We start from the raw sequence: 23,691 nt of genomic DNA, 5'->3' as shown, positions 1-23,691 counted from the left end.
ATGCGCCATTTTGAGACAAGGATACCAAAAGCACACTCAACAGTTCTTTGTGCCCTGGTCAGTCTGTAATTAAAAATCCTTTTTGTGTGGTTCACTCCCGACTGGAGTATGGTTTCAGGAGGTTTCCACACACCTGAAAGGCCTCATCCCCAAGCACAACAAATGGCATTGGCGGGCCTTCAGTGTTGGAAAGAGGTCATGGCAGGGGGAAATTGAAATGATTCCCATACAACCGTTGGCCCATGTCCAAGTTTTTAAATGTCTGGGAGTCATTACCACGGCCAAAAGATTCAATGTCCACAGCGACAAACCTACAGTCCGCAGCTGCAATCGCCATGAGCACTATGGAAAAATATTTTTATAATTAAAGTACTTGGATCCAGTTCCAGCCGGTTTGATAATCCTGATATGTTTTCCTTCCACTGCTCTCAAACAGTTGGGAAAATTACAAACTTAAAAAAATTGGTCTGCAGTTTGCTGCCAGATTTCCGTGGTGGGTAGGGGGATAAATTCCACACGGAGAACATCCCACAAAGCCCGGCAGGTGTCTGCGACAATCCCAGATAGTGTGGAAATTCCTATCCGGTACTGGAAATGGAGCGATGATAGGCTCTCTCCGGTAGCCAGTAATCTGCTGAAAAGAGAAATAAAAATATAAATCAGAACAATAATTTTGATGACTGGGGTTTTGAAAAACAGAGAAAGAAAGAAAGAAAAAGAAAGGGAAAGAACATGGCTTTTGTAACAATAATATTTAGGACAGTATTTTAGCAAAACAGAAAAAGGGAAAAATATTAAGTACATTGCAGAACAAAAATAATTATGACAGGCGTTAGGCTACGTTCACACTAGCGTTGTGCGCCGCTGCGTCGGCGACGCGACGCACAACGCACCGAAAAACGCGTGCAAACGCACGCAAAAACGCTGCGTTTTTCGACGTGTGCGTCGTTTTTTGACGAAAATCGGACGCAAGAAAAATGCAACTTGTTGCGTTTTCTTGGTCCGACGCTAGCGTCAAAAAAGACGCACATGTCGGAAAACGCAACAAGCAAAAACGCATGCGTCCCCCATGTTAAACATAGGGGCGCATGACGCGTGCGTCGCCGCTGCATCGCCCGACGCTAGAGCGACGCACACTAGCCGAACGCTAGTGTGAACGTAGCCTTAATGTTTAAATATTATGTACCTTAGTGTCACCAGCAGATGTTCCTCAGCAGGAATCGCTCTACGGAGCGTCCTGCCTGCTGATGGCTCCTTGTACACGGTCAAGCAATTCCATAAAGCTGTCTTTACACATCCTCGTGTACTCAAAATATTTTTTTCGGAACTCACTGAATAAGTAGTGGTAGGCTCCACGGCTCTGTCGCAGTTAAAGAATTGATTGCTGCCAAAAGTGCCGACGCCGTCTTCTCTGTTTTTCTCTTTCCCGTTCTTGCTCACAAGCAAATGCAAAGGAAAGAAACAAGTTGACATTCAAATCCAGATTCCGATAGAAACTCTCCATGCTAAGATCCATCTTAACACAGGATACACGAGCAAAATGTGAGGATTTCATCAGTGCAAGGGTTTATATAGAGCTATCCCATGAGCCACACCCATTTGGCGTGGCTTGATTCAAGGAAATTCTCCTTGAAAATGTTTTTTCCTATCAAGCGCATGCACATAAAACACGCAAATGCATGCAAAAACTCATGCAACCGTGCAAACGTTGCGTTTTTTATCCATCATGCGTAAGTTGATGCGGATAAAACACACAGTGTTATCATGTGTTTGCATGTGTTTTGCAATGCGGTTGCGGATGAGATGCTGCGGACTCAACCGCAAATGTGAACCTAGCCATAGATGTGACTTCTCCATCTGTCTGTGACTTTTACAATATTTGTTTCAGGGTGAAGATCTGACCCATATTAATACTACAGAGACATATGTGAGGGGTGATGAACGGTGTAAAGAGGAGATTCCTACATATGACTACCCAGGTGAGTAGTGACCACTAAATGCAGAGAAGTCACAGATTCTTCTCAGTCACCCGCTGTGGCTGCTTTATCAGTGGTGTAGTCTGGCCGTATCACAATCATTTTGCCTCTAGACCACAAACTGTTTAAATTACTTTGGGTATTTAAAGCCCTTTTCTATAGAACTTCCAACCTGGAGGATTCACCTATACCCTGTTATTAGCAAACGCTGATAGTTACCTGCCCAGATCTGTAAACTACAAAGCCAAATAACTGCATGCATAGAATGTGCTGACAAGTTAGAAAATCACTTGAAGCTAATATAGAGGCACACAACTGAGTAGGTCATCTGAGGAGGAAGACGTGGAGATTAGGTTGCGTCGTCCGTCGCAGGCACGTAGTGATGCAGACACGATGAGCGATGCATCCTCAGCCATAACTGTGCCTCTGACCAGCAGCATCCATGGGTCTGCAGCTTACAGGGGTTGCCTAGCCTGGGCCATTTTTGGCACTGCAAAGGATGAGCCAACTCGCATAATCTGTCAATTTTGCAAAAAAACTGAGTCGAGGTGCAATAATTTGACTAATACATGTACGAACCTTCACATGCGCAATCAACATGCTTTGCTGTGAGAATCCCACTGCGCAAAAATACAGACCTCAACAACCATAAGATGCCCCATCAATCACATCTGCTGCTTCTTCCTCCTCCTCTGTTACCGTGCCAACTATTGAGACACAGGTCTTCGACCGCAGAACCTCGGTTTCTTTACCCGCTCCAGTCACGCTGAGAGGCCTCCTTTAGCTGTAACGGAAGCGGACATGCCTGCTGTTTTTGGCCGATCCCAGAGAACAAGCACACCACAAGTTTCTCAATCCACCGTAACCTCTCCGCCTGCCCCTCTCTCACAGTCTAGCAGTTTGTCCAGTTAACTGTACTCCACCCTCTCTCAGTACTGCAGCCAGACCATGGTTCCGCAGTTGTGGTCACTTAAAAGATTGTTTCCCTTCTACGCATGACAAAGCTAAGAGGTTGAACTCCGCCATCTCCAATTTGTTGACCACGGAAATGCTGCCTTTCCGCCTGGTAGATACAGATGGTTTTCAAAAGCTGATTTCCGTCCCAGTCCCCTTGTATCAATTACCCAGTCACAATTACTTTTATAAGAAAGCTGTGCCTGCACTATACCAGCATGTCACAGACAACATCACCCGTTCCTTGACAATATCTGTCTGCCAGGATGCATTTCACCACAGACACTTGGATGAGTAAGCATGGCCAAGGGCGTTACATCTCAATGACTGGGCACTTGGTGACTGGTGGCTGTGGGGACAGGCGCTAATTCACAAGTCTTGGAATCCCCAAGGCTTGCAGGACAAACGTCTACCGTAAACACTTCCTCCGCTGCTTCTGCCTCCTCTATCTCCTCTAGGGCCTCCATCTGCGACCTCAACTTCTGCCTTAATGAGACACACATTCCAACAGTGCAGAGTGAACCACCACCTCCATACTGCGTAACCAGGGCTCACCGCAATCAGTCAGTCTTAAAACTCCTATGCCTTGGAGATCGCAGTCATACAGCTGAAGAGTTGTAGACAGCTCTCCAGGCTGAGTTTGATCAATAGCTGTCTCCGCAGAACCTGCATCCAGGGAAGGCCGTGTTCGATAACGGTGCAAACCTGATGGCGGCCCTACAGCAAGGCAAGCTCACACACATGCTTTGCATGGCTCACGTCCTCAACCTGATTGTACAGTGTTTTCTCAGCCACTATTCTGGCCTGGGTGAGCTGCTCCAGAAAGCACATAAGCTGTGTGCTCATTTCCGCCATTCGCACCCCTCCGGTCATCGACTTGCATCGATACAGAGGTCTTTGTCCATACTAGTTAACAGGTTGATATGTGATGTGCAGACAAGGTGGAATCCCACTTTGTACATGTTGTAGCGACTGTGGCCCCAGCAACGAGCCCTGACTCAGTATGTCCTGTCGTATAGCCTGGGCCAACACACTACGTGGCTTGGACCTCGTAGTAGAGCCCGACATATGAGTGCCTTCTTGCTGCACTATCTGCAACATGATTCCTGTATAGTTATGATTAGGAATAAAGCTGACTACTGGATTGTCACTTTGTTAGATCCACGTTATAAAACCAAATTTTGTCATATGATTCCCACACTATAAAGGGACCGCAAATGCTGTCGTATCGAAAAACACTTTAACACAACCTTAAGAGAGCTTTTTTCCAAGGCAGCAGTGAAGCACACAGTTTGTATCGCAGCTGTAGACTTACATCCTCCAGCACGTCAATTCGTCAACACAAAAACATTAGCAGTAGCACCAGTGGTGGAAGTGGAGGAAGCAATTTCTGAGTCCTTTCCTTTGACACTTTTTTAGACCAACTCATGCACTACCTCAACAGAGTCCAAGTCTTACACGTGGTGAATGAATGGAGTGGATGGTGCAGGAGTGTCTAGAACTAAATATCAATACCTCCAGGGAGGGTTTGGATCCTTTCACATTTTGGTCTTGCAAAATGGATGACTGGCCAGAGCTTGCCTCACACGCCTTTGAGGTTTTATCATGCCCAGCAGCCAGCATTCTCTCAGAACGTGTCTTCAGCGCTGCTGGTGGTGTCCTGACGGATAAGCGGCTGTCCCCTAAAAGATGAAAAAGTCATGGATCTCCAAGGACTTTAGCACCCCAAACTCAGACTGTACAGACTAGGTGATATTCGATTTTTTAGTGTGATGCATTAATGTCACGTAACTGCGCTCTGATATCTTTAGTGTGGCTTCTGTGCCTGCTGTGGCTGCTGCTGATGTTAACACAAATTTGTGGAAATATAAACAGCCATGGTGGGTCTACCTCTGCTGGGTTAGCTGTAGTGAAAAAGTCTCGGTCCCAATTATACAATTTCTATTTTTATGACAGTCATTCAACTTCTATAGTGTAAGGCCCTCATTTCTTTAACTGTGATCACTCCTTGTTGGGTGTCCATCTGTTTGATTGGGTGTAGTGGAAGAACTGTCGGTCCCTGTTATACTACTTCTACTGTGGTGAAATTGATGCCACTTTGGTGGTGTCTGCCAATAATTTTTGGAAATGTGAACCCTCCTGGTTGGGTCTCCTTCATGCGTATTGCCTGTAGCAGTAGGCCTCCGAGACTGTCAGGCCTCCCCTTCCTTGGAATCAACTACCCGTGTTACTATCCTTAAATTTTTCTGACAATGGTAGTCTAGAAAACTGATATTTGTGCCATTTGAGTGTGGCTCAGCATGAAAGCAGGTAGAGGTGTTGCATGTGGTATCAGGGCACCCAGCAAAGGGGCTCTACACCGATCCCTCACCCACCTCCTTTTACTGTGATGTTCATTGGAAAGCTGTAAATACTGTCCCAGATTCCAATACCTCATGCCTGGCTGATTGCTGGAGTGCCATTCTGAAATCTGTACTGTGTGTGAATTGAGGCCACTTTCCTGGTGTCTGCCCCTCATTTGTTGTGTTTTGGCAGCATTTGGGACCGTTATAAGGTGTTGTGCATGCGTTTGTTTTTGCCTCCCATTGACTTGTATGGCGTTCAGTTATGTTTGGCAAATATTCAACAAATTAATTGGCGAATATTGCGAACAGATCATTTAAATATTTCCTTGTCTCTAGAAAATACCCCTTTGTTGTAATAACAAAGATCTTCAAAAGATCATCTATGCCCTTTCATATGGGGCCATTGAGGGATCCCCTGAATTGAAAAGCGGATGCCTTTCTTAAAGGGGACTTGGGAAACATCTGCTGGTGCCCTGAAATCGGCAGTAGCAGCACATGCACGGCCAGGTCCTTGATGTTCTGGCTGAATATACTGGAATCCCAGTTTAATGACAGGATGTCAAGAGATATTTATGCAGGGGGCAGCAGCCTTCCTATAGGATGCTTCAGCGGACTCTGAAAGGTTGACGGCAAAGTTGGCTGCCCTTTCCAATGCAGCCTGTAGGTCTTTATGGCTGAAATACTGGCCAGGGGTCATCCAGGCCAGGTCAAGGCTGTTCTCCCCTCTCTTTCTAATAACCAACCCAGACAACTCCTTCAAAACTATAATTAATCTGAAGGCTAAAAACAAGTCCCTGAAGGTGCAGGCCTTTAAAATGGGATCCATTAAATAAGCAATAAAGTTGCATTTTCCTGGTTGTTTCATGACAGTGCTGGATTTTAAGGATGCATATTATCATGTGCCCATACACATGGAACATTAGAGATATCTTATAGTTGCATTTGCCATTGACAGGGAAGTTAGACACTTGCAGTTTAGGGCCCTCCCATTTGGGCTGACTGTAGCCCTAAGGTCTTCACAAAGGTGGTCATGGAGGTAATGGCTCATTCCAGGAAAAAGATTTCTTGATCATTCCATAGCTGGAGGATTTCCTGGTGGTAGGTAAAGAGTATAGAGTGCAGGAGGCAGTGTCTGCATTAGAGTGCAGGAGGCAGTGTCTGCATTAGAGTGCAGCAGGCAGTGTCTGCATTAGAGTGCAGCTGGGACTGGTATGCAACCTTACACAACTTAGACTGCGAAACAGGAAGGTTGCTCAGGCACCTCCCCATTGGAAAGGAAGCAATATATACATAATGTCTTATAGCCATTGGCTGGGGAGGAAATGCCAAGTGCACATTCTGGCCCTATAAGAGGGTGGGAGCACACGCATGCGAGCCCTAAGAACATGGCTAGAGGACCGGCTGGTAGCATGCTGAGCATGGGGAAGGAAGGAGAGGACTGTCTGCAGCATGGGTGAGTGAAGAAACACGCCAGTGACCCTGTCAGCAGGGGTCCGACGTGGTGCTAACACTTGACATACACGTTCCCTGCAATAGCCCGAATCAGGGAGGACAGGGCAAGGATTGTTGATTGCTCCATTCTGGCCCAAAAGACCATGGTTTTCATGGGTAAGAAGGATGTAGGTGTCCGATCCATGGGTTCTTTCGGAGGTGATGAAGCTGCTTTCTCAGGGGCCCGTGTTCCATCTGCAACCAGCCAGCCTCCACTTGTCGGAATGGAATTTGAAAGCGCGCTGTTAAGGGAAAGGTTTTTTCCTAAATCTTGCATCTACTCTGCTTCAGAATAGGAAAGCAGTCATGACCAGGATATATGCTAGGACTTGGAAAAATGTTACACTCTTCAGGTTTTAGGGTTGATGATGGACCGCTGGTAGGGATGATCTTCGAATTTTTGCAGAAAGCCTTGAGTAGGTATGTCCACCAGTACCATAAAAGTGCATGCGGCAGCTCTTGGGCTCTGTACAGCTGTGATGTGGTCGGTAATTATTGGGTTTCACGATTTATAAAAGCATCATTAAAATCTAGGACAATTTCTAAAGTAAACTTAGCATTGTTATGGAAATTTGGTTTGGATAAATCTATCCCTGTGTGTGCTGTGGCCGTTCCCAATAAGACTCAATATTTTGAGCCCTGAAGAAGGAGGAGAGAGGTGTAGCAGAGAAGGAGGTGGAGGAGGAGAAAGGTGTGGAAGAGAAGGAGAGAGGTGTGGCAGAGAAGGAGGAGAGAGGTGTGGCAGAGGAGAGAGGTGTAGAGGAGAAGGAGGAGATAGAAATGAAGAAGGATGAGAGGGGAGTGACAGAAGAAGGGGGAGGAGAGAGGTGTGGCAGAGAAGGAGGAGGAGAGGTGTGGAGGAGAAGGAGATAGAAATGAAGGAGGAGAGGGGAGTGACAGAGAAGGAGGGGGAGGAGGAGAGATGCGTGGCAGAGTAGGAGTTGGAGAGAGGTGTGGAGAAGGAGAGAGAAATGAAGTGGGGGGAGGAGAAAATTCCTCCACCTTTTGTGCAGCCTGAGAGGGCATGGTTGGAACAATGATGCCTTCTCCCTGTAAGGAGGAGCGGGGAGCACCACACTCTGTATAATTTTCCCTATACTATGGAATCTGTTGGGAGCAGACTGCACATATCCAATATCTCCCGTCCCCATATGGAGGAGGCGCTGATGGCTTAACACCTTTCCCCATCTTATACACATAAAAATTATTTCCTGGTTTGTTCAGATATCTTTCTGTACCTCCAAAGCAATGTAAATTTGTTGCTACTTTATACCATGTATTAGCATCATTCAGCAATTTAATATCAACTAACTTCCCTTTTTTCCTTTCTCAATACGTCATACCACTCTGCAGCCTGGAAGTCTGCCTTCCTTAAGAAAGCCACATACCTTTTTTTTTTTGGAAGTGCATTTGAACAGCAAGGTGGATTGCTGTTAAGGGAACTAGAGAAAGAAAAAAAAATCTATAAATCTTCAGCATTGTGTAAGTGTGACTTGTGATTCAGTGACTTTGGAGTCAGGGAGTTTCCAGGGGAGGAATTACTGAATTGCTGTCTGTTTCTTATTAACACTTTGTATTTGTTTTTTATTTTTTTTATTTAACTTTTCTGTCTGGTGCAATCCCCATTAGGAAATGTGCTCCACTCTTGTTAATGCCATCCAGTGCACATCTTACCACATGTATGCATTCCTTGAGCAGCCGATCGAGGGTGCATACTGCTGTGCGAGATGTGAGCACGTTGTGCATTTGGAAACCCAGATTTTGAATCTAAATGTGCAGCTGGCAACACTGAGATCCATAGACAATATAGAAAGGAGTCTTCTGCTCACTGAGCAGACGCTCAATGGGACAGATGAGGGGGGGATGGTAGGATGGAGCTGCAGGATGGTGAAGTAGCAAGCTGGGTGACAGTTAGGAAGCGGGGTAGAGGGAAGAGTGCCAGGGAGGCTAGTCCTGATCTGGAACACCCCAATAAGTTTGCTAAGTTGGTGGATGAGGGGGTGCCAGTACAGGGGTAGCACTGCTGCAGCCAGGCATGTCCTCTGAAAGCCGGAGGAGTGACTGCTCCAGTAAGGAGGGAAATAGGAGAGCAGGGCAGGCCAGACAGGTGCTGGTACTGGGGGACTCAATTATTAGGGGAACAGATAGGGCAATCTGTCACAAAGACAGGGATCGTCGAACGGTGTGCTGCCTACCTGGCGCTCGAGTCCGACACATCGCTGATCGGGTGGACAGATTATAGGGAGGGGCTGGTGAGGACCCAGCGGTCATGGTGCACATTGGCACAAATGACAAAGTTAGAGGTAGGTGGAAGGTCCTTAAAGATGATTTCAGGGATTTAGGCCGCAAGCTGAAAGCAAGGACCTCCAACGTGGTATTTTCCGAAATACTGCCTGTACCACGTGCCACGCCAGAGAGGCAACGGGAGATTATGGAGGTTAATAAGTGGCTCAAGAATTGGTGTAGGAAGGAGGGGTTTGGGTTCCTGCAGAACTGGGCCGACTTCTCAGTTGGCTACAGGCTCTACACTAGAGACGGGCTGCACCTCAATGGGGAGGGTGCAGCTGTGCTGGGGGAGAAAATGGCTAGAAGGTTGGAGGAATGTTTAACCCCTTCAAGACCCAGCCTATTTTGACCTTAAAGACCTTGCCGTTTTTTGCAATTCTGACCAGTGTCCCTTTATGAGGTAATAACTCAGGAACGCTTCAACGGATCCTAGCGGTTCTGAGATTGTTTTTTCGTGACATATTGGGCTTCATGTTAGTGGTAAATTTAGGTCAATAAATTCTGCATTTATTTGTGATAAACACGGAAATTTGGCGAAAATTTTGAAAATTTCGCAATTTTCACATTTTGAATTTTTATTCTGTTAAACCAGAGAGATATGTGACACAAAATAGTTAATAAATAACATTTCCCACATGTTTACTTTACATCAGCACAATTTTGGAAACAAAATTTTTTTTTGTTACGAAGTTATAAGGGTTAAAATTCGACCAGCGATTTGTCATTTTTACAACGAAATTTACAAAACCATTTTTTTTAGGGACCACCTCACATTTGAAGTCAGTTTGAGGGGTCTATATGGCTGAAAATACCCAAAAGTGACACCATTCTAAAAACTGCACCCCTCAAGGTACTCAAAACCACATTCAAGAAGTTTATTAACCCTTCAGGTGCTTCACAGCAGCAGAAGCAACATGGAAGGAAAAAATGAACATTTAACTTTTTAGTCACAAAAATTATCTTTTAGCAACAATTTTTTTATTTTCCCAATGGTAAAAGGAGAAACTGAACCACGAACGTTGTTGTCCAATTTGTCCTGAGTACGCTGATACCTCATATGTGGGGGTAAACCACTGTTTTGGCGCACGGCAGGGCTTGGAAGGGAAGGAGCGCCATTTGACTTTTTGAATCAAAAATTGGCTCCACTCTTTAGCGGACACCATGTCACGTTTGGAGAGCCCCCGTGTGCCTAAAAATTGGAGCTCCCCCACAAGTGACCCCATTTTGGAAACTAGACGCCCCAAGGAACTTATCTAGATGCATAGTGAGCACTTTGAACCCCCAGGTGCTTCACAAATTGATCCGTAAAAATGAAAAAGTACTTTTTTTTCACAAAAAAATTCTTTTAGCCTCAATTTTTTAATTTTCACATGGGCAATAGGATAAAATGGATCCTAAAATGTGTTGGGCAATTTCTCCTGAGTACACCAATACCTCACATGTGGAGGTAAACCACTGTTTGGGCACATGGTAAGGCTCGGAAGGGAAGGAGCGCCATTTGACTTTTTGAATGAAAAATTATTTCCATCGTTAGCGGACACCATGTCGCGTTTGGAGAGCTCCTGTGTGCCTAAACATTGGCGCTCCCCCACAAGTGACCCCATTTTGGAAACTAGACCCCCCAAGGAACTAATTTAGATGCCTAGTGAGCACTTTAAACCCTCAGGTGCTTCACAAATTGATCTGTAAAAATGAAAAAGTAATTTTTTTTCACAAAAAAATTCTTTTCGCCTCAATTTTCTCATTTTCACATGGGCAGTAGGATAAAATGGATCATAAAATTTGTTGGGCAATTTCTCCCGAGTACGCCGATACCTCATATGTGGGGGTAAACCACTGTTTGGGCACTCGGCAGGGCTCGGAAGAGAAGGCGTGCCATTTGACTTTTTGAATGGAAAATTAGCTCCAATTGTTAGCGGACACCATGTCGCGTTTGGAGAGCCCCTGTGTGCCTAAACATTGGAGCTCCCCCACAAGTGACCCCATTTTGGAAACTAGACCCCCCAAGGAACTTATCTAGATGCATATTGAGCACTTTAAACCCCCAGGTGCTTCACAGAAGTTTATAACGCAGAGCCATGAAAATAAAAAATAATTTTTCTTTCCTCAAAAATGATTTTTTAGCCTGGAATTTCCTATTTTGCCAAGGATAATAGGAGAAATTGGACCCCAAATATTGTTGTCCAGTTTGTCCTGAGTACGCTGATACCCCATATGTGGGGGTAAACCACTGTTTGGGCGCACGGCAGGGCTCGGAAGGGATGGCACGCCATTTGGCTTTTTAAATGGAAAATTAGCTCCAATCATTAGCGGACACCATGTCACGTTTGGAGAGCCCCTGTGTGCCTAAACATTGGAGATCCCCCAGAAATGACACCATTTTAGAAACTAGACCCCCAAAGGAACTAATCTAGATGTGTGGTGAGGACTTTGAACCCCCAAGTGCTTCACAGAAGTTTATAACGCAGAGCCATGAAAAAAAAAAAAAAATTATTTTCTCAAAAATGATCTTTTAGCCTGCAATTTTTTATTTTCCCAAGGGTAACAGGAGAAATTTGACCCCAAAAGTTGTTGTCCAGTTTCTCCTGAGTACGCTGATACCCCATATGTGGGGGTAAATCACTGTTTGGGCACATGCCGGGGCTCGGAAGTGAAGTAGTGACGTTTTGAAATGCAGACTTTGATGGAATGCTCTGTGGGCGTCACGTTGCGTTTGCAGAGCCCCTGATGTGGCTTAACAGTAGAAACCCCCCACAAGTGACCCCATTTTGGAAACTAGACCCCCAAAGGAACTTATCTAGATGTGTGGTGAGCACTTTGAACCCCCAAGTGCTTCATAGAAGTTTATAATGCAGAGCCGTGAAAATAATAAATACGTTTTCTTTCCTCAAAAATAATTATTTAGCCCAGAATTTTTTAATTTTCCCAAGGGTAACAGGAGAAATTTGACCCCAATATTTGTTGTCCAGTTTCTCCTGAGTACGGTGATACCCCATATGTGGGGGTAAACTACTGTTTGGGCACATGCCGGGGCTTGGAATTGAAGTAGTGACGTTTTGAAATGCAGACTTTGATGGAATGCTCTGCGGGCGTCACGTTGCGTTTGCAGAGCCACTGATGTGCCTAAACAGTAGAAACCCCCCACAAGTGACCCCATTTTGGAAACTAGACCCTGAAAGGAACTTATCTAGATGTGTGGTGAGCACTTTGAACCCCCAAGTGCTTCATAGAAGTTTATAATGCAGAGCCGTGAAAATAATAAATACGTTTTCTTTCCTCAAAAATAATTATTTAGCCCAGAATTTTTTATTTTCCCAAGGGTTACAGGAGAAATTGGACCCCAAAAGTTGTTGTCCAGTTTCTCCTGAGTACGCTGATACCCCATATGTGGGGGTAAACCACTGTTTGGGCACACGTCGGGGCTCAGAAGGGAAGTAGTGACTTTTGAAATGCAGACTTTGATGGAATGGTCTGCGGGTGTCACGTTGCGTTTGCAGAGCCCCTGGTGTGCCTAAACAGTAGAAACCCCCCACAAGTGACCCCATTTTAGAAACTAGACCCCCCAAGGAACTTATCTAGATATGTGGTGAGCACTTTGAACCCCCAAGTGCTTCACAGACGTTTACAACGCAGAGCCGTGAAAATAAAAAATCATTTTTCTTTCCTCAAAAATTATGTTTTAGCAAGCATTTTTTTAGATTCACAAGGGTAACAGGAGAAATTGGACCCCAGTAATTGTTGCGCAGTTTGTCCTGAGTATGCTGGTACCCCATATGTGGGGGTAAACCACTGTTTGGGCACACGTCAGGGCTCGGAATTGAGGGAGCACCATTTGACTTTTTGAATACGAGATTGGCTGGAATCAATGGTGGCGCCATGTTGCGTTTGGAGACCCCTGATGTGCCTAAACAGTGGTAACCCCTCAATTCTACCTCCAACACTAACCCCAACACACCCCTAACCCTAATCCCAACTGTAGCCATAATCCTAATCACAACCCTAACCCCAACACACCCCTAACCACAACACTAACCCCAACACACCCCTAACCCTAACCACAACCCTAATTCCAACCCTAACCCTAAGGCTATGTGCCCACGTTGCGGATTCGTGTGAGATATTTCCGCACCATTTTTGAAAAATCTGCGGGTAAAAGGCACTGTGTTTTACCTGCGGATTTTCCGCGGATTTCCAGTGTTTTTTGTGCGGATTTCACCTGCGGATTCCTATTGAGGAACAGGTGTAAAACGCTGCGGAATCCGCACAAAGAATTGACATGCTGCGGAAAATACAACGCAGCGTTTCCGCGTGGTATTTTCTGCACCATGGGCACAGCGGATTTGGTTTTTCATATGTTTACATGGTACTGTAAACCTGATGGAACACTGCTGCGAATCCGCAGCCAAATCCGCACCGTGTGCACATAGCCTAATTCTAAAGGTATGTGCACACGCTGCGGAAAACGCTGCGGATCCGCAGCAGTTTCCCATGAGTTTACAGTTCAATGTAAACCTATGGGAAACAAAAATCGCTGTACACATGCTGCGGAAAAACTGCACGGAAACGCAGCGGTTTACATTCCGCAGCATGTCACTTCTTTGTGCGGATTCCGCAGCGGTTTTACAACTGCTCCAATAGAAAATCGCAATTGTAAAACCGCAGTGAAATGCGCAGAAAAAAACGCGGTAAATCCGCCATAAATCCGCAGCGGTTTAGCACTGCGGATTTATCAAATCCGCAGCGGAAAAATCCGCAGAGGACCAGAATACGTGTGCACATTCCTAACCCTAACCCTAGCCCTAACCCTAGCCCTACCCCTAACCCTACCCCTAACCCTACCCCTAACCCTACCCCTACCCCTAACCCTACCCCTAACCCTACCCCTAACCCTACCCCTAACCCTACCCCTACCCCTAACCCTACCCCTACCCCTAACCCTAACCCTATTCTAACAGTGGAAAAAAAAAAAATTCTTTATTTTTTTATTGTCCCTACCTATGGGGGTGACAAAGGGGGGGGGGTCATTTATTATTTTTTTTATTTTGATCACTGAGATAGATTATATCTCAGTGATCAAAATGCACTTTGGAACGAATCTGCCGGCCGGCAGATTCGGCGGGCGCACTGCGCATGCGCCCGCCATTTTGGAAGATGGCGGCGCCCGGGAGAAGACGGACGGGACCACGGCTGGATCGGTAAGTATGATAGGGTGGGGGGGACCACGGGGGGGGGGATCGGAGCACGGGGGGGGGGAATCGGAGCGCGGGAGGGGTGGAACGGAGCGCGGGGGGCGTGGAACGGAGCACGGGGGGGCTGGAATGGAGCACGGGGGGGTGGAACGGAGCACGGGGGGGGGTGGATCGGAGTGCAGGGGGGTGATTGGAGCACGGGGGGGGTGATTGGAGCACGGGGGGAGCGGGCACGAGCACGGGGGGGAGCGGAGCACTGGACGGAGGGGAGCCGGAGCAGTGTACCGGCCAGATCGGGGGGGTGGGGGGGCGATCGGAGGGGTGGGGTGGGGGCACACTAGTATTTCCAGCCATGGCCGATGATATTTCAGCATCGGCCATGGCTGGATTGTAATATTTCACCCGTTATAATGGGTGAAATATTACAAATCGCTCTGATTGGCAGTTTCACTTTCAACAGCCAATCAGAGCGATCGTAGCCACGAGGGGGTGAAGCCACCCCCCCTGGGCTAAACTACCACTCCCCCTGTCCCTGCAGATCGGGTGAAATGGGAGTTAACCCTTTCACCCGGTCTGCAGGGACGCGATCTTTCCATGACGCCGCATAGGCGTCATGGGTCGGAATGGCACCGACTTTCATGACGCCTACGTGGCGTCATGGGTCGGGAAGGGGTTAAACCAGGAATTGGGGGGGGAGGGTATTCAATTTATAGGAGGGGAAGATAGTGCAGACAGAGACCTGGGCACAAATAAGGAAGTTGGGGGTGGTGGTGGCATGGGGGGTGGGGTTAAAACAGTTAATAATTTAAGAAAGAGTAGAGGTACAGAGAGGAACATCAAGTGCATGTATACTAATGCCAGAAGCCTCGCCAACAAAATGGACGAATTAGAACTAATGTTGTTGGAGCATAATTATGACATGGTGGGGATATCTGAAACGTGGCTGGATGAGAGCCATGACTGGGCTGTTAACTTGCAGGGCTATAGCCTGTTCAGAAATGACCGTACAGATAAGCGAGGGGGAGGGGTGTGTCTGTATGTAAAATCGTCCTTAAAACCCATCCTGCGTGATAATATAGGTGAATTTAATGAAAATGTAGAATCCCTGTGGGTGGAGATAAGGGGAGGGGGGAAAAATAATAAATTACTGATAGGGGTTTGTTATAAATCTCCAAAAATAATGGAAGCAATGGAGAATATCCTCGTAAAGCAAATAGATGAAGCTGCGACTCAAGGAGAAGTCATTATTATGGGGGACTTCAACTACCCTGAAATAGATTGGGGAACAGAAACCTGCAGTTCCAGCAAAGGTAATCGGTTTTTGACAACTATCAGAGACAATTACCTTTCACAACTGGTTCAGGACCCAACTAGAAGGGGGGCACTGCTATATATTAACCAACAGGCCAGACTGCATATCAAACATAAGGGTTGGGGGTCACTTGGGAAATAGCGATCACAAAATAATAAGTTTTCATGTATCCTTTAATAAGATTTGTAGTAGAGGGCTTACAAGGACACTAAACTTCAGGAGAGCAAATTTCCAACGGATGAGAGAGGATCTTGGTGCAATTAACTGGGACGATATACTGAGACATAAAAATACACAAAGAAAATGGGAGACGTTTATTAGCATCCTGGATAGGACCTGTGCACAGTGTATACCGTATGGGAATAAACATACTAGAAATAGGAGGAAACCAATATGGCTAAATAGAGCTGTAAGGGGCGCAATAAGTGACAAAAAGAAAGCATTTAGAGAATTAAAGTAAGTAGGTAATGAGGAGGCATTAAATAAATACAAAAAATTAAATAAATTCTGTAAAAAGCAAATCAAGGCAGCAAAGATTGAGACAGAGAGACTCATTGCCAGAGAGAGTAAAAATAATCCTAAAATATTCTTTAACTACATAAATAGTAAGAAACTAAAAAATGATAGTGTTGGCCCCCTTAAAAATTGTCTGGGTGAAATGGTGGATGAGGATGAGGAAAAATCCAATATGCTAAATGACTTTTTTTCCTCAGTATTTACACAAGAAAATCCCATGGCAGACAAAATGACTAGTGATAAAAATTCCCAATTAAATGTCACCGGCTTAACCCAGCAGGAAGTGCGGCGGCGTCTAAAAATCACTAAAATTGACAAATCTCCGGGCCCGGATGGGATACACCCTCGAGTACTGCAGGAATTAAGTACAGTCATTGATAGACCATTATTTTTAATCTTTAGAGACTCCATAATAACAGGGTCTGTACCACAGGACTGGCGTATAGCAAATGTGGTGCCAATATTCAAAAAGGGGACAAAAACTGAACTCGGAAATTATCGGCCAGTAAGCTTAACCTCTACTGTGGGTAAAATCCTGGAGGGAATTCTAAGGGATGCTATACTGGAGTATCTGAAGAGGAATAACCTCATGATCCAGTATCAGCACGGGTTTACTAGGGACCGTTCATGTCAGACTAATTTGATCAGTTTCTATGAAGAGGTAAGTTCCGGATTGGACCAAGGGAACCCAGTGGATGTAGTGTATATGGACTTTTCAAAAGCTTTTGATACGGTGCCACACAAAAGGTTGATACATGAAATGAGAATAATGGGGATAGGGGAAAATATGTGCAAGTGGGTTGAGAGCTGGCTCAGGGATAGGAAACAAAGGGTGGTTATTAATGGAGCACACTCGGACTGGGTAGCGGTTAGCAGTGGGGTACCACAGGGGTCAGTATTGGGCCCTCTTCTTTTTAACATATTAATGACCTTGTAGGGGGCATTCAGAGTAGAATTTCAATATTTGCAGATGACACTAAACTCTGCAGGGTAATTAATACAGAGGAGGACAATTTTATATTACAGGATGATTTATGTAAACTAGAAGCTTGGGCTGATAAATGGCAAATGAGCTTTAATGGGGATAAATGTAAGGTCATGCACTTGGGTAGAAGTAATAAGATGTATAATTATGTGCTTAATGATAAAACTCTGGGCAAAACCGTCAATGAAAAAGACCTGGGTGTATGGGTGGATGACAAACTCATATTCAGTGGCCAGTGTCAGGCAGCTGCTACAAAGGCAAATAAAATAATGGGATGCATTAAAAGAGGCATAGATGCTCATGAGGAGAACATAATTTTACCTCTATACAAGTCACTAGTTCGACCACACTTAGAATACTGTGCACAGTTCTGGTCTCCGGTGTATAAGAAAGACATAGCTGAACTAGAGCGGGTGCAGAGAAGAGCGACCAAGGTTATTAGAGGACTGGGGGGTCTGCAATACCAAGATAGGTTATTACACTTGGGGCTATTTAGTTTGGAAAAACGAAGACTAAGGGGTGATCTTAGTTTAATGTATAAATATATGAGGGGACCGTACAAAGACCTTTCTGATGATCTTTTTAATCATAGACCTGAAACAGGGACAAGGGGGCATCCTCTGCGTTTGGAGGAAAAAAGGTTTAAGCATAATAACAGACACGGATTCTTTACTGTAAGAGCAGTGAGACTATGGAACTCTCTGCCGTATGATGTTGTAATGAGTCATTCATTACTTAAATTTAAGAGGGGACTGGATACCTTTCTGGAAAAGTATAATGTTACAGGGTATATACACTAGATTCCTTAATAGGGCGTTGATCCAGGGAACTAGTCTGATTGCCGTATGTGGAGTTGGGAAGGAATTTTTTTCCCCAATGTGGAGCTTACTCTTTGCCACATGGGTTTTTTTTGTCTTCCTCTGGATCAACATGTTAGGGCATGTTAGGTTAGGCTATGGGTTGAACTAGATGGACTTATAGTTTTCCTTCAACCTTAATAACTATGTAACTATGTAACCTTCATGAGCCTCCTAAAATTTTTCACATACTTAACACCTTCTTGATCAGCTACTATCTGGAGGGCAGTTTTCTCATCAGGAAGTAAAAGACCCTCCTGTTTGCCCACTTTATTCCCCATTCCAAAACCTTCAAAAGGTTGAAACCGCTTCTAATACTTAGTTTGTGCTCGGACGCACTCAGACAATTCCCCTTTTTGTCTGCTGGCACTTCGTCCCCTTTTCTCTGCTGGTGTATCTAAAGTCACATATCAAAAAACAGGTATCTCACAGAAGTCACAGATACCGCTCAGTTTCAGTTTCTGAAAGTTTCTATGCTCACAGCTAGAAGTTATCTCAGAATACAAAAACAGGAAACAGAGCAAAAACAGTTGTGACTGTGTGATTTACAAGGTATTTTTCAGGGAAAGTATGCAAAAATGCTTTCTGCTATAACTCCACTGAAAGCGACAGCATGTTACATTACAATCATCAATAGTCGTCCGGGAGAAATCAAAGCCCTCTTTATTATTCTGTGTCCTGGTAACCGAAAACTGCCAATCGCACAGAGCAACACCCTCGGCTCTGGTCATCCTGTCTGGCTCGCCGACTACGGAAATCTGTGGTATCCCTCTAAGTTATCACCATCCGAGCCTGGACTTCTGGGACCACCTCTCCCTCCTGTGCATGGGAATCTGTGATAACTTATCAAGCGATTTGACTTACTGTTATGAGTTTCTCAGCCAACAGACAGAACATATACACGGCACACAGCAGACACTTTGACTTATATCCCAGGGTTTGGATAAGGCATGGACTTTTTAAACTACCTGGGAATGCGGTCGTGACCACACCTGGCCGGCAAGAGGTATAGACCAGGACTGGGCACAGGGGACTTTCAGGTAAGATGACAAAATTTTCTTACCTTACTATGGAGCTGCAGACTCTGTCCCGTGAGCCTAGGCCATGGCTGAACCCCCTTCTCTCCGGTCAGCAGGGTCCCCGTGCGTTTCGTCCACTGCCCCAAGTTGGGCACCAGATGTTATGGAAATTTGGTTTGGATAAATCTATCCTTGTGTGTGCTGCGGCCGTTCCCAATAAGACTGAGTATTTTGAGTGCTCATCAAGAATGACACGATACACCGTGGTGACAGAATGACATTCCACCAATGCTGATGGTTTATTGTACATACATGATTTTATAATTGCATATAGAAAGGGGGTGGTTAGTTAATTACCATATTGTCAAGCTCCTCTGTTATTGGTTATCTAAATATATATGGAATATTGTGATTAATGCACATATGAATGCTGATTAAGCAACTAAAGATAGATGTCTATTCATCACTTAGCACATCTGGTGGTGTTCCGCTTTTTCATCTGGAAGGCCCCAAACAGTCTGTATGGCTTATATCAGTTTGTCAGCCATTTTATGAAATTATATATTATATATTTTAGTGTATATATTAGCTGTGAATATATGAGTATACAGTGCCTTGCGAACGTATTCAGCCCCCTGGAACTTTTGTACTTTTTCCCACATGTCATGCTTCAAACATAAAGATACCAAATGTAAATTTTTGGTGAAGAATCAACAAGTGGAACACAATTGTGAAGTTGAACGAAATATATTGGTTATAAATTTTTGTGGTAATTCAAAAACTGAAAAGCGGGGCGAGCAATATTATCCGGCCCCTTTAGCTTAATAGTTTGTTGCGCCACCTTTTGCTGCGATTACAGCTGCAAGACGCTTAGGGTATGTCTCTATCAGTTTTGTACATCGAGAGACTGAAATTCTTGCCCATTCTTCGTTGGCAAACAGCTTGAGCTCAGAATACTTTTGCAAGGCACTGTATATGCAAGTGAGATCTATATGAAATCTACTATATAAAGCTGAATGTGTGTATGTGTGTGTGTATGTGTGTGTGTGTGTATGTCCGGGATTGGCATCTGCACCGTCGCAGCTACAGCCACAAAATTTTGCACAGTCACACGTCTGGACCCCGAGAGCGTCATAGGCTATGTTGTGAGGTGAAATTTTAACCCCGCGCGTTCCAATTCACCAAACAATTTTGCCCCTATCTACATAATGGGGAAAAAAGTGAAAGGAAAAGTGTTGGAGGCGTCGCAGCTACAGAAACAAATTTTTGCACAGTCACACGTCTGGACCCTGAGAGCGTCATAGGCTACGTTGTGAGGTGAAATTTTAACCCCGCGCGTTCCAATTCACCAAACAATTTTGCCCTATCTACATAATGGGGAAAAAAGTGAAAGGAAAAGTGTTGGAGGCGTCGCAGCTACAGCCACAAAATTTTGCACAGTCACACGTCTGGACCCTGAGAGCGTCATAGGCTATGTTGTGAGGTGAAATTTTAACTCCGCGCTTTCCAATTCACCAAACTATTTTTCTTCTATCTACATAATGGGGAAAAGTGAAAGGAAAAGTGTTGGAGGCAAATTGACAGCTGCCAGATGTGAACAAGGGGGACTTAAAGAATGAGAGCGATGGCGCAAAAGAGTATATACCGTACAGTTGCTAAGGTGGGGCCCCGACATGGGATACTCACCACACACGGGGATATGAACACACACACAAAATGCGCCACACACTACCACGTGCTTGAACACATATACCACCCTCAGCACACATTTCACCACACATACACCAACCTCGCCACATAAAAGTCCAAACACAAAAGTCGCCGCTCAAAACTCGCCACGCGCAAAACTCGCCACATGCAAAAACTAGGCTCACGCAAAACTCGCCACAAGTGCAAAACTCACCTCATGGAAAACTCGCCACACGCAAAACTTGCACACGCGGAAAAATTGCCACATGCACAAAATTTGCAACACATGCAAAAGTTGCCTCACACAAAACTTGCACATACTCAAAAGGCATCAGACATAAAACTCACCACGCGCAAAACTCGCCATGCGCAAAACTTGCTGCACACAACTTGCTACACTAACCTGTCACATGCAACTCGACACACAAAAAGTTGCTACACGCATGTTGCCACACAAAACTCATCTCACAAAAGTCGCTACATGCATGTCGCCACACACAACTCAACACACACAACTTGACAAACGAAACTCGCCCTAAAACACACACAAGTCTGGTATTAGCCTTCAAAAATAAAAATCTGATTAATAAGCAGACAAAATACAAGAGCAACAAATGTACCATATAGGAAATACGGCAGCTGTCAGTCACATGACCTGTCTATTATGTGTATCTGTGAGCTAATATATACTGCCAGGGGGAGGGCTTCCTGTTGGCTGGGGATTTATCAGGCTGCCAATTTATCTTACAAATACTGAGGTAAAAATACTGAGCAAATAACGTGTTAATGAGGTCTAATACAGGAGATCACACAGGTATATACTATATACAGGGGAGATGACACACAGTTATATACTATATACAGGAGAGATGACACACAGGTATATACTATATAGAGGAGGAGATGACATACAGGTACATACTATATACAGGAGGAGATGACATACAGGTATATACTATATACAGGAGAAGATTACTTACAGGTATATACTATATACAGGAGGAGATGACACACAGATATATACTATATACAGGGGAGATCACACACAGGTATATACTATATACAGGAGGAGATGACATACAGGTATATACTATATATAGGAGGAGATTACATACAGGTATATACTATATATAGGAGGAGATGACATACAGGTATATACTATATATAGGAGGAGATGACATACAGGTATATACTATATACAGGGGAGATGACACACAGCAGGTATATACTATATACAGGGGAGATGACATACAGGTATATACTATATACAGGAGATGACATACAGGTGTATACTATATATAAGGGAGATGACAAACATGTACTGTATATACTGAGGTGAAAATGAGAGGTGTGAGTGCAAAATGAGAGGAGTGAGAGAAAATAGTGTAGTGATCGGAAAATGACAGATGTGAGGTCGAAATGACAAGTGTTAGGGGGGAATGAGAGGAGTGAGGGAGAAAATGAGAGGTGTGAGGGAGAAAATGAGAGATGTGAGGGGGAAAATGAAAGATGTGATTGGGAAAATGAGAGACGTGATGGGAAAATAAGAGAAGTGAGGTGCTATAACTAACCACAGATATTTACTATGCCCAGGCAACGCCGGGCTCTTCAGCTAGTATATAAATATATATGGATCTATATATAGTGGAATCCACAGTAGAAACCGCAATAAATATCACAGCGGTTTTGCACTGCGGTTTTCCAAAATCCGCAGTCCTCCAGGATACGTGTGCACATACCCTAAGACTGTCAGGCCTAGATTTAAATCCCACAATACTGTGATGGAAATATATAAATAAATATCTACTATATAAAGCTGAATGTGTGTGTGTGTGTGTGTATGTGTGTGTGTATGTCCGGGATTGGCATCTGCACCGTCGCAGCTACAGCCACAAAATTTTGCACAGTCACACGTCTGGACCCCGAGAGCGTCATAGGCTATATTGTGAGGCGAAATTTTAACCCCGCGCGTTCCAATTCACCAAACAATTTTGCCCCTATCTACATAATGGGGAAAAAAGTGAAAGGAAAAGTGTTGGAAGCGTCGCAGCTACAGCAACAAAATTTTGCACAGTCACACGTCTGGACCCTGAGAGCGTCATAGGCTACGTTGTGAGGTGAAATATTAACCCCGCGCGTTCCAATTCACCAAACAATTTTGCCCCTATCTACATAATGGGGAAAAAAGTGAAAGGAAAAGTGTTGGAGGCGTCGCAGCTACAGAAACAATATTTTGCACAGTCACACGTCTGGACCCTGAGAGCGTCATAGGCTACGTTGTGAGGTGAAATTTTAACCCCACGCTTTCCAATTCACCAAACAATTTTGCCCCTATCTACATAATGGGGAAAAAGTGAAAGGAAAAGTGTTGGAGGCGTCGCAGCTACAGCAACAAAATTTTGCTCAGTCACACGTCTGGACCCCGAGAGCGTCATAGGCTATATTGTGAGGCGAAATTTTAACCCCGCGTGTTCCAATTCACCAAACAATTTTGCCCCTATCTACATAATGGGGAAAAAAGTGAAAGGAAAAGTGTTGGAGGCGTTGCAGCTACAGCAACAAAATTTTGCACAGTCACACGTCTGGACCCCGAGAGCGTCATAGGCTATGTTGTGAGGTGAAATATTAACCCCGCGCTTTCCAATTCACCAAACAATTTTGCCCCTATCTACATAATGGGGAAAAAGTGAAAGGAAAAGTGTTGGAGGCGTCGCAGCTACAGAAACAAAATTTTGCACAGTCACACGTCGGGACCCTGAGAGCGTCATAGGCTTCGTTGTGAGGTGAAATTTTAACCCCGCGCTTTCCAATTCACCAAACAATTTTGCCCCTATCTACATAATGGGAAAAAATGAAAGGAAAAGTGTAGGAGGCAAATTGACAGCTGCCAGATGTGAACAAGGGGGACTTAAAGAATGAGAGCGATGGCGCCAAAGAGTATATACCGTACAGTTGCTAAGGTGGGGCCTCGACATGGGATACTCACCACACACGGGGATATGAACACACACAAAATGCGCCACACACTACCACGTGCTTGAACACATATTACCCTCAGCACACATTTTACCA

General features: G+C 44.8%; 1 protein-coding gene across 1 annotated transcript in view; it reads left to right on the top strand.

The window, feature by feature from the left end:
- The window catches only part of LOC138663292 (zinc finger protein 605-like), a 90,329-nt gene that overhangs the window by 19,618 nt on the left and 47,020 nt on the right, over positions 1 to 23,691 (top strand). Inside the window, exon 6 of the mRNA XM_069749469.1 lies at positions 1,889 to 1,979. Within this exon, the coding sequence (XP_069605570.1) occupies positions 1,889 to 1,979 (91 nt within the window). The remainder of the gene's footprint in view (positions 1 to 1,888; positions 1,980 to 23,691) is intronic.

Source organism: Ranitomeya imitator, chromosome 2, assembly GCF_032444005.1.
Source record: "Ranitomeya imitator isolate aRanImi1 chromosome 2, aRanImi1.pri, whole genome shotgun sequence".
Classification (NCBI taxonomy): Eukaryota; Metazoa; Chordata; class Amphibia; order Anura; family Dendrobatidae; genus Ranitomeya; species Ranitomeya imitator.
This window is presented reverse-complemented; position numbering and strand designations above follow the sequence as displayed.